Source organism: Trachurus japonicus, chromosome 22, assembly GCF_045865225.1.
Source record: "Trachurus japonicus isolate A0001 chromosome 22, Traja_1.0".
NCBI classification, from domain to species: Eukaryota; Metazoa; Chordata; class Actinopteri; order Carangiformes; family Carangidae; genus Trachurus; species Trachurus japonicus.
In genome coordinates, this window is record NC_140928.1 from 7,515,595 (window position 1) to 7,529,058 (window position 13,464).

General features: G+C 44.5%; 1 protein-coding gene across 7 annotated transcripts in view; it reads right to left on the reverse strand.

Annotated features, from left to right (window-relative positions):
• The window catches only part of loxl3b (lysyl oxidase-like 3b), a 33,318-nt gene that overhangs the window by 15,668 nt on the left and 4,186 nt on the right, over positions 1 to 13,464 (reverse strand). For 4 of the 7 annotated variants that reach the window (XR_015034701.1, XM_085766947.1, XM_085766950.1 and 1 more), the window contains exons 2-5: positions 7,425 to 7,793; positions 6,549 to 6,712; positions 4,256 to 4,473; positions 950 to 1,015 (exon numbers count right to left, since the gene is read on the reverse strand). Coding sequence is in view for 6 of the 7 variants with exons in the window: in XM_085766947.1 (XP_085623073.1) it covers positions 950 to 1,015; positions 4,256 to 4,473; positions 6,549 to 6,712; positions 7,425 to 7,785 (809 nt within the window). In the remaining variant the exon portion in view is untranslated. The remainder of the gene's footprint in view (positions 1 to 949; positions 1,016 to 4,255; positions 4,474 to 6,548; positions 6,713 to 7,424; positions 7,794 to 13,464) is intronic. The other 3 variants (XM_085766953.1, XM_085766952.1, XM_085766951.1) reach the window with 1 other exon arrangement.

A 13,464-nucleotide genomic window follows, 5' to 3' on the forward strand; every position in this document is an offset into this window, starting at 1 on the left:
GTTCCAGTATAGCACCAAACAGCAAGTGGTTCAGTGTTAATGGATTTAAACAAACCGTTTTGCATGCATTGAATTCGTAGCATGTTTGTGTCTTTGCAGGTGAAATGAGCCTTCAAGGCCACTGTATGTCTATCTGGTAAGCTCTAAGTGATATTAAAGAAGATACATCTAAAATTATATAAAACAAATACATCTGAAAAAGTGTTGTTTTTTTCACTTTTATAATTTGTTTTCATTTCCTTTGGTGTGGAATTTCCCAAATTCAGAATATTCAGATCCCTAAAATGTGTGATGTACGTGTCAGACTCCGCCCGTCTGGCACTCTGAGACGGCTAAAACAAATGCTGTGACTTATTATTTGCAGGCCTACGACTGTTTCAGCTGAAGAACTGAGAAGGAAAATTCACTCCTCACCTTTTAAAAAGCAGGTCATACTGGAGAATGGGATTTTCAGATGGTGCAGCGTTAGATTGAAAAAAAAAGGGATAACGAGTCATCCATGGAAAATTGAAATTGAAGCCCCGGTCACTGACACAGCTCAGACTGACAACATCTGTCCCGTTAAAGACAGGCAGGGATTTCCATTATAAGTCCTTTTTGTAATTAAACGTTTTAAGATCAGATGGTTTGAAAACTTGGAAATAAATAATACAACCTGTGCCATGTCAGTGGAAAAGTGTGAGGAAGACAAAAACAGAAAACAAACCCTCGACTCAAGATAACCCTCAGTTATCACAAATCTATGTCAAATTTAAATACGCAACCCATTCACATGCTGCACATCATAAATAATATGATATTAGAGAGGGGGGGGGGGGGGTGGTCATCTATATCTAGGAGCGGGAACAGCTAAACGGTTATTGTCTACTACTCCCAACAGGAAACCCACTGTCACCAGTACACAGACGGAGGTGGACGGTGGGTTTGATTCCCTGCAGGACTTGTGTACCTTCCACCGGCCGCAACATTAACCTTTGGCCTGGAGACCTTCTCAGCTGCTCGCTTTTTCAGATGTCTGCAACAGTGAGACAGCCAAATACCATCACATACAGGAGAGAGACTGCGTGCAAACACACACACAACACACACTCACATACACACACTCACTGTCTCTGGACTGCACACACACACATTGAGGTGAAGCAGTGCAGGGTCACTGGTGAATCACATTTCTGACATTCCTCAGGTTTCCAGTATCGTGTGTTACAGATGTGAACGATCACAATTTACAGAGTCATTCCAACTATTCAACACCGTGGTGACTGTTTGAGTCTCATTCAGCCGCACCAGTGAAAAACCAGTAATCAATACAGTATATATTGGCTATTGGCTGGTGATCATATAGAAGCCCAGTTACTGAGTAAACTGTGAATCTGTGACAGAGTGGGGTAAATAAACGTTCAGATTACTAACAGTTAAGTTAAGTTAAGTTAAGTCAAGTCACAATAAGTTAAGTTAAGGTCAAGTCAAGATAAGATAAGTCAAGTCAAGTAGCAATAAGTCAAGATAAGACAAGTTAAGTAAAGTTAAGTTCAGTTCAGTTCAGTTCAGTTCAGTTCAGTTCAGTTCAGTTCAGTTCAGTTCAGTTCAGTTCAGGTCAGGTCAGGTCAGGCCAAGTCAGGTCAAGATAAGTTAAGTTAAGTTAAGTTAAGATATAAGAAGTACTTGTAGATGAAAAAGATTATTATTATTAAATTATTATTATTAAAGACTGAGACAGTGCTAGTATGATTAATATATGATCAATGATGATTTTAAATTACTTTAACCATATACATTTCTTGACCACCTTTTTCATTGTTTTAGGTCCATGCACGATAAAGTTACATTTGCATAAAGCAGCACATTCATCCACTGAAACACTTGAAAAATCCCTTTTGAACACATAAAAAAATGTAAAAGTATGGATTTTCATGAGATTAATCCCACCCATTGAGAGCCCTAAAGTAAACACATACAATGCCAACATGGTGAGTATGAAACGAAACAAAACAACTAAACAAAACAATCACTTCCTGTTTGAACCAGCTTCTAACAGATGATTCATCTGTCTGGGATTCAGTGGAAAGTTTTTCAGATGCTTGACAGACTAAATGGAAAGTTAAGTGAAGTGGTCAAAGCTATTATCACAAAATCAGCGACCGACAAACAAAGTCTACATATAATCAAGAGCTGAATTATAAATTAAAAAGCACAGAGGGACTGATGATAACACAGAGCAGTTTGACTCCGGTCGTCGTTGTCTGTGGATTATGTGACTGACTAACCATCCTCCGTCCGCCCTCACACTCGGCTGAGAGAAAACACACGTTTCCCCCTCGGACTACTGTGAACCATCTGCAGGGGAGGAATAAAAACGCCTGCGACTGGAGCACAGCCAGGAATGTGTGCAGTTCAGAAAGTCGGCTGAAGAAGCCATTGTTCCTCAAATGCATTTTAATGGATAGAGACAATGATTATTTTCATAGGAAGAGAGGATTTAGACAATAAGTCAATGATTTGATTTCCTGATTGACAGGGAAATGATGAGACTTTCTAGTATTCCAGCTTCTCTGCTATTCTGGTTGGACAAAAGCTTTTATTAAACTGTGATTTTTCACCATTTTTTGACATTTATTAGACCACATGATTAATTGATTGATAGAGAAAATTAAAAAATAGTGAAAAATGCACATCAGGAAAACTGAATTAAGCTGCAAAACTTCACATCCGAGAAGCTGGAAACATTTTTTTCTATTTGATTAAATGGATATGCCAATTAATCCTCTCACCCGACCTTCACTATTGAGATTTGATATGTACAGATATCCTGTATTTTTCTGCACAGCCCTGCAGAGGTGAAAACGCTCGACAGAACACACACTGGTTTGTACTTTTCCGTCTCTGCAGGCAGTTCATTATCACTCCTCAACTTCCTCTGCGAACTAATGAACGGAGGCTGAGAAGATGAAATATTTGACCCAAGCTGGATGCATTTCAAACACAAACATGGCTGCTCTGTGAATCCAAAGGGGAGGAAAATCAAAAAACATCCTTGAAAAGGAAGAAATAATAATAAGGAGAAGCAGAACGATCAGAGGCTTGTGTGCTTTGTTGTTCTGGCTGGGAGAAGACACACTTACACAGACTGTCAGTGTCGTATCCACTGTAAACAGCGGCTCCTATAATGTCCACTCTTTACCAAACAATAGACCCAGATCCTGCTCGTGGTTTGGTCAAAGTGTTGCCACTTTGCTTTACACACTGAAGCCACAGGAATGTCAAACAGGCTGCAGCTACAGCTCGTCTGGGCTGAATGAGAAAATTATAGCCAGTTTGCTGAGAGGCTTAATTCACATTGTTGGCAGAGGAGAACAGTGCTTCACCTTTAAAGTCTGCAAACATTGCACATGAGGAATCTCCTCCATGTTGCTCATTTTTATTACTTTGAATGAATAGTTTGACACTTTAGGATATACATATTAACTCGTCTGTGCAATAAATAATTAAACTACAGCCAGTTTAGTGATGGGAATCAAAATCAAAAAAGTGTAATAAGTGCATTTTCCAAAATATCAGAACTATTCCTTTAACTTTAAATTCCTCTCCTGGATGTTTTATCTCGCATGACGTTGACATTTCTTCTTTTTTCTACAACTTTGAATCAGTCTCCACTATTTCCATCACCATGAAGTTGAGCAATACAACACAAAGTGAAGCTTCAATAGGGAAGATTCAGAGTGTGTCACCACTAAACCTGGTAAAGTGTTTGGTAAACATACACTACGTTTGCATTTTGCAGCAAAAAGAGCCATTAAAACCATCAGAGGAAGTCGATATAGATCCACTGAACCCCGTTATGAACTCAGTTGATGAAACTCATGAACTAGTGGATCACAGTAATCTGCTAATTATGCACAAAGCTAATAAAAAAGAATCAATTTTGTTGTAAAAAAATACTAATAATTTAATTCAGATTTTATTGAATTATTTGCTTTGTTGATTAAAGTCTTGTGAAAAAAAAGCATATTATATCAGATTATTATTATTTCTGCTCCTTTTCATTCATGATGTGAGATTTTGTGAAGGAGTTTTGGAGGTGTTGATGTGCACACTTTTCCACCAGGAAGTGGTAAAATCCAAACTGTCTCCTAAAATTCATTCTTTGCAGTTTCTATAAAAACGTACCAGCTGCAGCTTTAACCTCATGATGAACCTGCAGTAGATTCAGTTTTTTTTTTTTTTTTAATGCTTAAAAGTCGAGCCATTCACTCACTTGTAGAAGTTCTTGTTGACTTTCCTCTCGTGTGGGAATCCCAGCATGCCGCAGACCACGCGCGTGTTTTTGATCGACCATCCCACGTCACAGACCTGAGCCCAGCCGTCTTTATATTTCACCTCCACCACGCCCTCAGTGACGGGCATCTTCCTCTTCGTCGCCACGACCACGGGCCGGAGTCGCACCTCCTCCACTTTGTTCTCGTCCACGTGGGCCTGCGAGGTGGGAGAAGTTTGACAATTAGTGATTATTAAAAGGGATAGTTCAACATTTTGGCAAATTGGCCCATTGCCATAATCCCTATAGTTTTAGCAGTAGCTTCGTTACCTTTAATTGTCGGTGCAAGCTATTTTTAGAATGGCGAAGCAGAGTTGCGAGCTGCTCAGAGCTACACTATGGAGGCTAATGGGATTTCTTGGTTTCCCTCATCAAACTCATCAAATACACAATCCAACAACTCCAAAACGCTCTGGTGTTGTTGTGACCTGCACATTCACCACGCTATGAGATAATAACAGAACATTACCAGACAGAGTTGTTTTAGAGGTAAATTCATGCAAAACCACTGATGCGCCTTCCTGTCGGGGGCAGTTTTTCGGCAAGCAGTCTCTGCATTTGCCTCGAAAACAACTCAAAAACAAACCTACTCCTAAAACTACAGGGATTATGGCAATGGGCCAATTTGCCAAAATGTTGAACTATCCCTTTAAGTCGTTTTCTTCACATTTACACTGTCACATTGTTACAAAATACAACATACAGACATATAGTACGCTGAAGACATCCGAGTCATTACAGAGAGTAATTGTTGGTCTAATCCTCTCACTAACTGCTCATAAGTGAACGTGACTGTCTCTGGTTGCCAGTTCTGCAGTGACTCACATCCCTTGTGGTTTTATTTAAGAGAAGAAAAGGGGAAAAAAACTGTCTGAGATCACAGTTTAAAGTCTGGACAGCACATTTGACCGGGATTGAACTGCAACATCAGGCAGAAAGAGGGAGAACCCGCCCTTTCTCACTGTTACAAAACTTTTCTTTTTCATAAGATCCCTCTATATGTAACAGGGACACCTCATCAGATCACTGCCCCCCCAGTCTAACCCTGTTCACCTCCACAAACCAGCATCAGAGAGCACAAATGGAAAAATAATGAGCAGCTGGAAGCAGCTCAGACACCGACCGACCTCACCCAGCTGAGCTCCCAGAGTGTGAGAGTGAACGTTTCCCTCAGGTTTAAATATTTATTCAACCAGGGAGGAGGGAAACACAGAGAGCGTCTGATCTGGTCTCTTTTAGAAACCCTCAGTCGGACTCGGCCATCAGAGGACACCAACACCAACACTGACCGGATGATTCTCCTTCAACAAAAACATGTGGTGATGCTGCTTTTAGCTGTGGTACTGCAAACGGCTGGAAAATCTGCCATTTTTAAACATACACTTAACACTTATTATCTTCTCCGTCTGGTTTTAATGTTGTGATTTCAGTCTTTTATACTTGTTATACTTTGTTATATTTTATTGCTAGAATCTGTGCTTAACCTGTTTCATTGTGTCATTTTGTGGTGGCCTGAATAGCTCGACACACTGCATCTTAAGAAAACACATGCAAAGACACAAATGTGCATACGGTAAGCATAACTTCATCAAATTGACAACATATGCATTGCACCACAACATAAGTGTTACCAGGAAATAAATATTGAATTTGTTTGGTTGGTTTTTTTGATGAAATACATTTTTTTTAGCTGTTTTTTAAGGAACTTGCGTCTTGCATGAATTTTGAACTCTCACAACCACTGTACTTTTATTATTTCAACTATTACGGCTGCTGCAATGCATTAGCCCAGTTTGAATTGAGTTTTTTACTTTTATGAAAGATGCTACATAGATAAAGCTTGACTGATTGACTGATAAGCATTGATGATTAAGACAAAACTGAAGAAACATTTCTGGTCAGTCAGATCACGATGAACCTCCTCTAGTCCAGTGGGTAACCTCTCTCCTCTCTCTCCATCTCTGGACACTGTGGAGGCAGCTGTGATTAACAGGTTCACACAGAAGCTGCAGAGCGAAGCTGATCAGCTCCATGTGTGAGGCAGCGACAGGTGCAGCTTTAAATCTCTTCCATGTGGCTTCAGCCTTATAGAGTCTATAGGCTGTGCAGCAGCAGGGCTGTTAACATAAATGTTTATGGCCTTGTTAACTGCCTCTTAATGAACTCTGAGCATCGCTGCTGCAACCACACATTCACTTCACTTCAGGCCTGCTGTTTGGTTTTAGTAACTTACATCAATAACGTTCGAGTCCACGAAGCCGGGAATCCTCTCGTCTTTGCACACGACCCCGGCGTCTTCGTCGTGAGTGCAGTCGCTGTTGCCCCAACCACGAGACTTACAGGAGTCGATGCTCCTCTCGCCTCCGTTACACTGCACATTGTCCAGCCAGATTTTACCTGAGGAGGCAGCAAAGTGTCAGTGAAGCTCATGAGCCCAGATGTGGAGACCTATTGAGACCTACAGTAGTGTCATTCTATTGAGCTCTGAGAGGTCTGATGTAGGGAGATCAATTATCTTATTATCAGTATCTCATATTAAAGGGGACATATTATGGAAATACCACTTTTTGATGGCTCTTAGGCATATATTTGGGTGTTTGTCTTGCCTTTCAGCCCCCAAAATGTGAAAATTGACAACAAAAATCTGTCATTTTCAGGCTCCTGAGGTTCGAAATCCATGTGGTTTAATGAGCTGTTCCCTCAGTTGTCTGACAATGATGTCATTAGTTTTTAAATTTGCATAATACCATCCCTACCTGTGAGTACTGGTATCGGTAGAGGGGGCGGGGCAAGCAGTGGCTCATTTGCATTTAAAGGGACAGGCACTGAAACCAGCCGGGCTGATTTGAGCAGATGAAAAGAGCTGTAATGTTTGATCCTTGTGTTTTTAAGACACCTGGGAACTATTTTAATTTGTGGAAAAGGAGCATAATATGTCTCCTTTAAAGAAGCAGGTGGAGCAGTAAAGTAGGACTGGTTGAATTAAACTATTAGATGGGAAGCAGTCACTAAAACGCTGGCTGACGTTGAGTCTATAGTGTATTGTTATCATATGACACAGTGCATCAAACCGGACACTGAACCTCAGGAAGTGTCTGCAGACTCGTACCTAGACCTTTGCCGTACTTGGCGCTGTGTGTCCACCCTGTGGCCGACACGAAGCCCAGCTGGCGACACAGCACGTTGGCGTTCGATATCGTGAAGTCGTCGTCGCAGATGGTTCCCCACTCCCCCTTGTAGAACAGCTCGACCCGACCCTCGTTGTGTTTCCGGGGGTATCCGGACAGCCTGACCTTCAGGGCCGCCGTCTGGGACTGAGGGGACGGGGACAGGGACGGTGTGGGCGTCGGCGTTGGTGTTGCCTTCGCTGTGGCCGCACTGGACGGTGTGGTCTGGGTCAAACAGCAGGGTAACCACAACCCAAACAGGAGGCTAAAGGCAAACTGGAGCCCACGTCTTGACTTGCCCATGACTTCAGCTGCAGATGGAGAAAAGAAAAAGAGAAAGTCAAGTCTCAGGCTGCAGAAATATGCACATTTTCAAGCTGTACTGTGTATTTATAAGTCAGTTTTAGGAGTTGGAAGCGTTCCTGCACTAGTTACTCCCATTTTTTCCTAATGTATTGTAGAAAAAGCTGCAGCTGAGACAAAGAGGGCCTACACACACACAGAGGTGCTGAAAAAAAAAGGCTCAGCATATGGAAGAAGGATTGATGTTAGAGAGTCGAGCTGCTCCGACGCTTTGATTCAAACCATCTGCTCAGTGTTTACTCGACTGTGACGCCCGGAGAGGAAGGAGAACGGGGGTGAAACATTTAAAAACGTACAGGCCTCGATGACCACGCAAGTCAGGCCGATCGCTAATGTTTATCTTTATAAGTGTTTGTCTGATGTCGTAGGTTTCTGCAACATTTTTTCCCCCGGGTTTTATTTTCTCTACAAAATGTTAACTCCCTCCTCGCTCTCTTAAAGCTTCCTGTGCAGCTCACATAGGCCTGCTATTGATGAGCTGACAGCTATATGCTCCTTTTTTGGCTTTTAGTTGAGTGTGTGGAGGTAGGGGGCTGCCCCATCCCCAAGAGACACAAATACAGTAGTGTGATGTGTTTGTACAGGAACCACGGACTTAAGGCAGCCTTTCCAAAACATGTCTGTGACTGACTGCGCCGTCTGAGTCCGGTTTCACGGTGCACGGCCGCGGCCCCACACACACGCGCTCACACTGGGCCACAGTTTAAAGGCAGAGCTGAAGAGGACACATGTTTGTGCTGGTGTTTTAGTTCCTCGACTTTAAACATCCCTTTATTTGCCGACAGAATCGAACCAGGAACAGGAACATTGCATTTTTAGGTAACCCTTTAATTTACAGGCCGCTAATTTTGTGATAATTTCAAGAAATAGCCAAGAAATAACAGTCAATTACATATTAATGTCAAGGCAAAAGATAACACATGCTTTTCATGCTTTGATTTTAACTATTTCTGGGCAACTTCTATGCAATCAATCATTATTTCTTAGCTATATTTCTCATTACTATGAAATTGATCATATTTCTTGGCTATTTCTTGACATTATCACTTAATTAGCGGTGTGTAAATTAAAGGGTTATCCATTTCTACACAGTGCATATCTTAGTCCACTGTCCTCCCAGTGCGCATGAGAAATCTCAACTCAAACTCATCTTAATGAAACACAACGACAACATTTTAGCTGCTTTACTGAGATGTAGCTTGGTGAGCTAACCATTACCATCTACACAGCTCTGGGAGGCTGCAGCCAATCACAGCTGACATCAGGTGTGTGGGGGCGGAGCTCACCTGGACAGGTTTGATGAACAACCTCAGATTCAAATTCACACACTCACCAGTCGGTGTTTTATCTGCTTTGTGTGACCTCGATGTGTGGAGGATGAATTTCACTTTCTGTTTCAGTGCCCTCTGTATAATGAACTGAGGAAATCCATGTTTGAAATAGGTTCAGGTGAAAAACCCAGACTTATTTTGGTTGTCTGAGTCAGTGTTGAGCTGGGTTTTTGAAGGAGGAGATCCATGTCCTAGCCAGACTTATTGAAAAAGCATGGACTCTGGGACAAAGAAACATAAGACTACATACTATTATTGTTTTGGGTATTTCGAAAAACTGTTAACACATAAATTGTTGCATGAGTCTATGGACACATATTCATGAGCAGACATGTTAGCCATCTTTGAATGTATATATTTATATTGTCTAGTGTCTTGTAAACCAATGTGGGCTGGGAACAGTAATGTGCATGACACTTAAATAAACAAATCAATCAATCATACTGTGGGGGGAAGCCAGGGAGAACCTGAAGAGACAACCCACAAAGGAAAAAGAGAGAACGTGCAAACTCCACACAGGAAAGGCCTCAGGTCTGGTGTTCAAACCCAGAGGAAACGGTCCTAACCACTGTACCACCGTGCCACCCAAGAAGAAACCTTAAAAAAATGCACTTGAATCTTCCCTCACTGGTTCATCCATCCTCCAAATGTGACTCACATACATCACAGTGTGACAGGTGGTTACTTAATGTTTGAATAATAATTCAGTCACAGGCCTCTGTGGTTTGTTCTTCTCTGATCTCTTTAAATAAATGACCAAACTAAACTAGGCAGCGAAACACACAAGAGGACAGTGGACAACATGTCATATAAACAGACAAGGACATAAACTAAACAGTAAAATTATAAGTTTGACAATTTAGACCAAACTGCGTGGAGGATAAACGACAGCAGCTGCAGCATCCTTACATAGTGAGGCAGAGTCAGAGTCGCTCCCGCAAACCGTCCTTTTTACCCAGTTTTAGCGTTTTTATCTCAACTTCTTGACAACCCACTTTCAGTAACTGGTTGGCTTTAAGTATATATTTGACCTGGGTGAAATATACTAGCAATCGGACGTGTGGATTTCACTCCTTCGGCGTTTTAAACCTGGCTAGTGTTTGCACAACTAGCAAACAGGCCCCGACTGCGCTGGCACTGATTTTATCAAGAACTGTCTCTTATTCGGTGTGTATCCGGCTACATTCATCAATCAATGCCCCCATGGATTAAACAAACATCTGGGATTACATCGGCTACGGACTGGAACTTTGCAACCAAGACCTACCTGAGTTTTCCACCAATAGCGGGCCTCTTCCCAGGCCCTCGCCGGTAGGTCTCCTCTCCGTGCTGTTGATCTGATCTGTTATTGTTCTGCTAATCCACCGCTGCGGGCTCCTACGGAGCCCTGGTGTGTAAGTGTCCTACACGGCACAGTCCAGTCATCATTTCAGACTGCCCTCTGTTCGCTCCCGTCTGGTGTTGTTGGCTGCCTGCTGGCCTCTGTCCTCTCTGTTTCAGCCATGACTCCACTCCCATCCGGCTGTGTCAACTGCACCTGTCTGGCTGAAAAGATCCAGGAGCTGGAGAAGAGAATCTCCAGGCTCTACCAGATCCAGGAAGACGAGAAGCTGCTGGACACCATCATCTTCGCTCTTCCGCACCCCGACCTGACTGGCACACCGGAGCCTGATCCCGCCGCCGCCGCTCCTGCCGCTCCTGCCGCCTCTCCTCCGGACCCCGCTGCTGCTGCGACCGCCGTTGCCGCCGCCGCCGCCGCCGCTGCCGCTGCCGCCGCCGCCGCTGCAACCACCTCTCCCCCGGAGCCCGCTGCTGGGAAACCTGCTTCACCCCCTGAGTCTGTCTCCATTCACCGTGATCCCACGGCTGCTCCTCCACCCTTCATCCACGACGTCTCCTGGACAAGGCTCGGAGCTAAACCTAAGGCTCCGGTTAGCTCCACTCCATCTCACCAGGAGCACTGGTCCCAGATCAGTGCCCGCACCGGGAAAACAAAGTTTCCACCACAGGCTCCAGTCTTCCACCTTCACCTGGAGAACAAGTACAGCATCCTCGACCTGCACGATTTCCCCCCCTTGCCCCCGGGATCCCAGCCTGCTCCTCCGCCCCCGTCCTGTCCACCTGCCGCGCCGGAGCGCTCCCTCACCGGGTCCCGCCGGCTGTCAATACCGTGCTTCACACCTGCACCGCAGCGGGCCCGTGTCCCTCCTGCCCTGTCCCCACTGTCCTCCCCGGAGAGGCTGAGCTCCCCTCCATCGTCCTGTCCCTCTCCGGTCACGCAGTCTCCACGTCCTCTTTTCCCTCCGACGACTTTAATTGTAGGTGACTCCATCGTAAAAAACATCCGCTTTTTCAACGCAGTCACACGGTGTTTCCCCGGTGCGAAGGTCCTTGACATTTTAACACATCTCCCCACTCTGTTGAAAACTCTGCCAACCTCCATCCAGAGAGTTATAATCCATGTCGGTACAAATGACACATCCCTCCGCCAGACTGAGCTGACGAAGAATCACTTCATCCGACTTTTAAATTTCCTGAAAAACTCTGAACTCTCTGCATTCATCAGCGGCCCCATCCCCACTTCTGGCCGTGGATGTGGGCGTTTCAGCCGAGTCCTCAGTCTGCACACCTGGCTCCAGTCTGCGTGCCAAGCTCACAGCATTGCCTTTGTGGACAATTTTAATCTTTTCTGGAACCGCTCATCCTTTTTTAAGTCGGATGGAATACACCCTAGCTACGTAGGTAGCCGCATGCTAGCGGCTAATCTGCAGCACACTGTACATTCCTTCCCACATGACTGACTGTTTACTTCCCCCCCACTCACGCCCCCCTCTCCCTCTGTGGTGCACTCACTGTCGACAGCTTCTCCCCAGAGCTCCCCCTGCTGGCCACACCTGTCATTGTCTCCCTCAGCTGCTGGCCTCTCCATCATTACTCTATCCAATAACCACAGCAACACCCAACCACTCCCTATTCCTGTCCATATTACAAACAGACACCACTCTGGCAGAAACACCACCCGGACTGTTAATCACTCTGTACTAGCCAGCCCATCTATGCTGGCTTCCACTCACACCAAATATGATAACTCATCTGTCAGCTTTGGACTTCTCAACATCCGCTCACTTACAAACAAAGGACACCTCATCCATGACCTCCTCACTGACCGCAAGCTCGACTTCCTCTGTTTGACTGAAACCTGGCAACAACCAAATGACTTCTCCTCACTGAACGACTCCACCCCACCGGACTTTACTTACCTCTCCCACCCCCGTAGCCACGGCCGTGGGGGAGGTATTGCAGTCATTCACCATAAGAAATGGAAAGTCCTGCCACAGTCACTGCCTGTCTTCTCCTCATTTGAACATCTTGCACTTACACTCCCTGGACCCACTCCCACCATCATTGCCACTTTCTACCGCCCTCCCAAGCCCCACAGTGACTTCTTAAATGACTTTGCCATCTTACTCACCCATCTATCCACTCTATCACCAAACATCATATTACTAGGGGACTTCAATATACACATGGACAACATTAATTCACCCCTCACCAGAGACTTTTCATCATGCCTGGACAGTTTTGGACTCCATCAATTCATCAACTTCCCAACACACACAAAAGGACACACTCTGGACCTAATCTGCTGCTCTGGCCTCACCCCCTCCAACTGCACAGCTGACGATCTCCATGTGAGTGACCATTTCCTCATCTCTTTTAGCACTGCACTCTGCCTCTCAAGAATCAAGTCATCACGCTTCATTTCATTCCGGAACTTAAAGAACATCAACATTGACACTCTCTGCTCCAACATTGACACTATTCTGATCCCGGACTGTTCTACCACCTCTGACGAAATGATAACCCTCTACAACACAAGTCTAAGCAACATCCTCAACTCCCTCGCTCCCCTCAAAACACGCTCTGTCTCCTTCTCCACAACTGCCCCCTGGTATACCCCTCATCTCCGCTCCATGAAAACTAAAGGCCGCCAACTGGAACGACTCTATAAGAAAACTGGACTCACCATTCACAAAGAAATGTACATAACCCACATACGCCATTACAAGGACTCAATCATCCAAGCCAAAACAAACCACTACTCCGCTCAGATTATCTCCAATGAAGGAAACACCAGATCACTGTTCACACTGCTCAATAGAACTCTCCAGCCACCTGACTCCTTACCTCCCCACCTCTATTCAACTGACACCTGTAACTCCCTAATGCAGTTTTTCAATGACAAAATCTCCATCATTCACCAACACTTAGATTCAGACTCACTTCC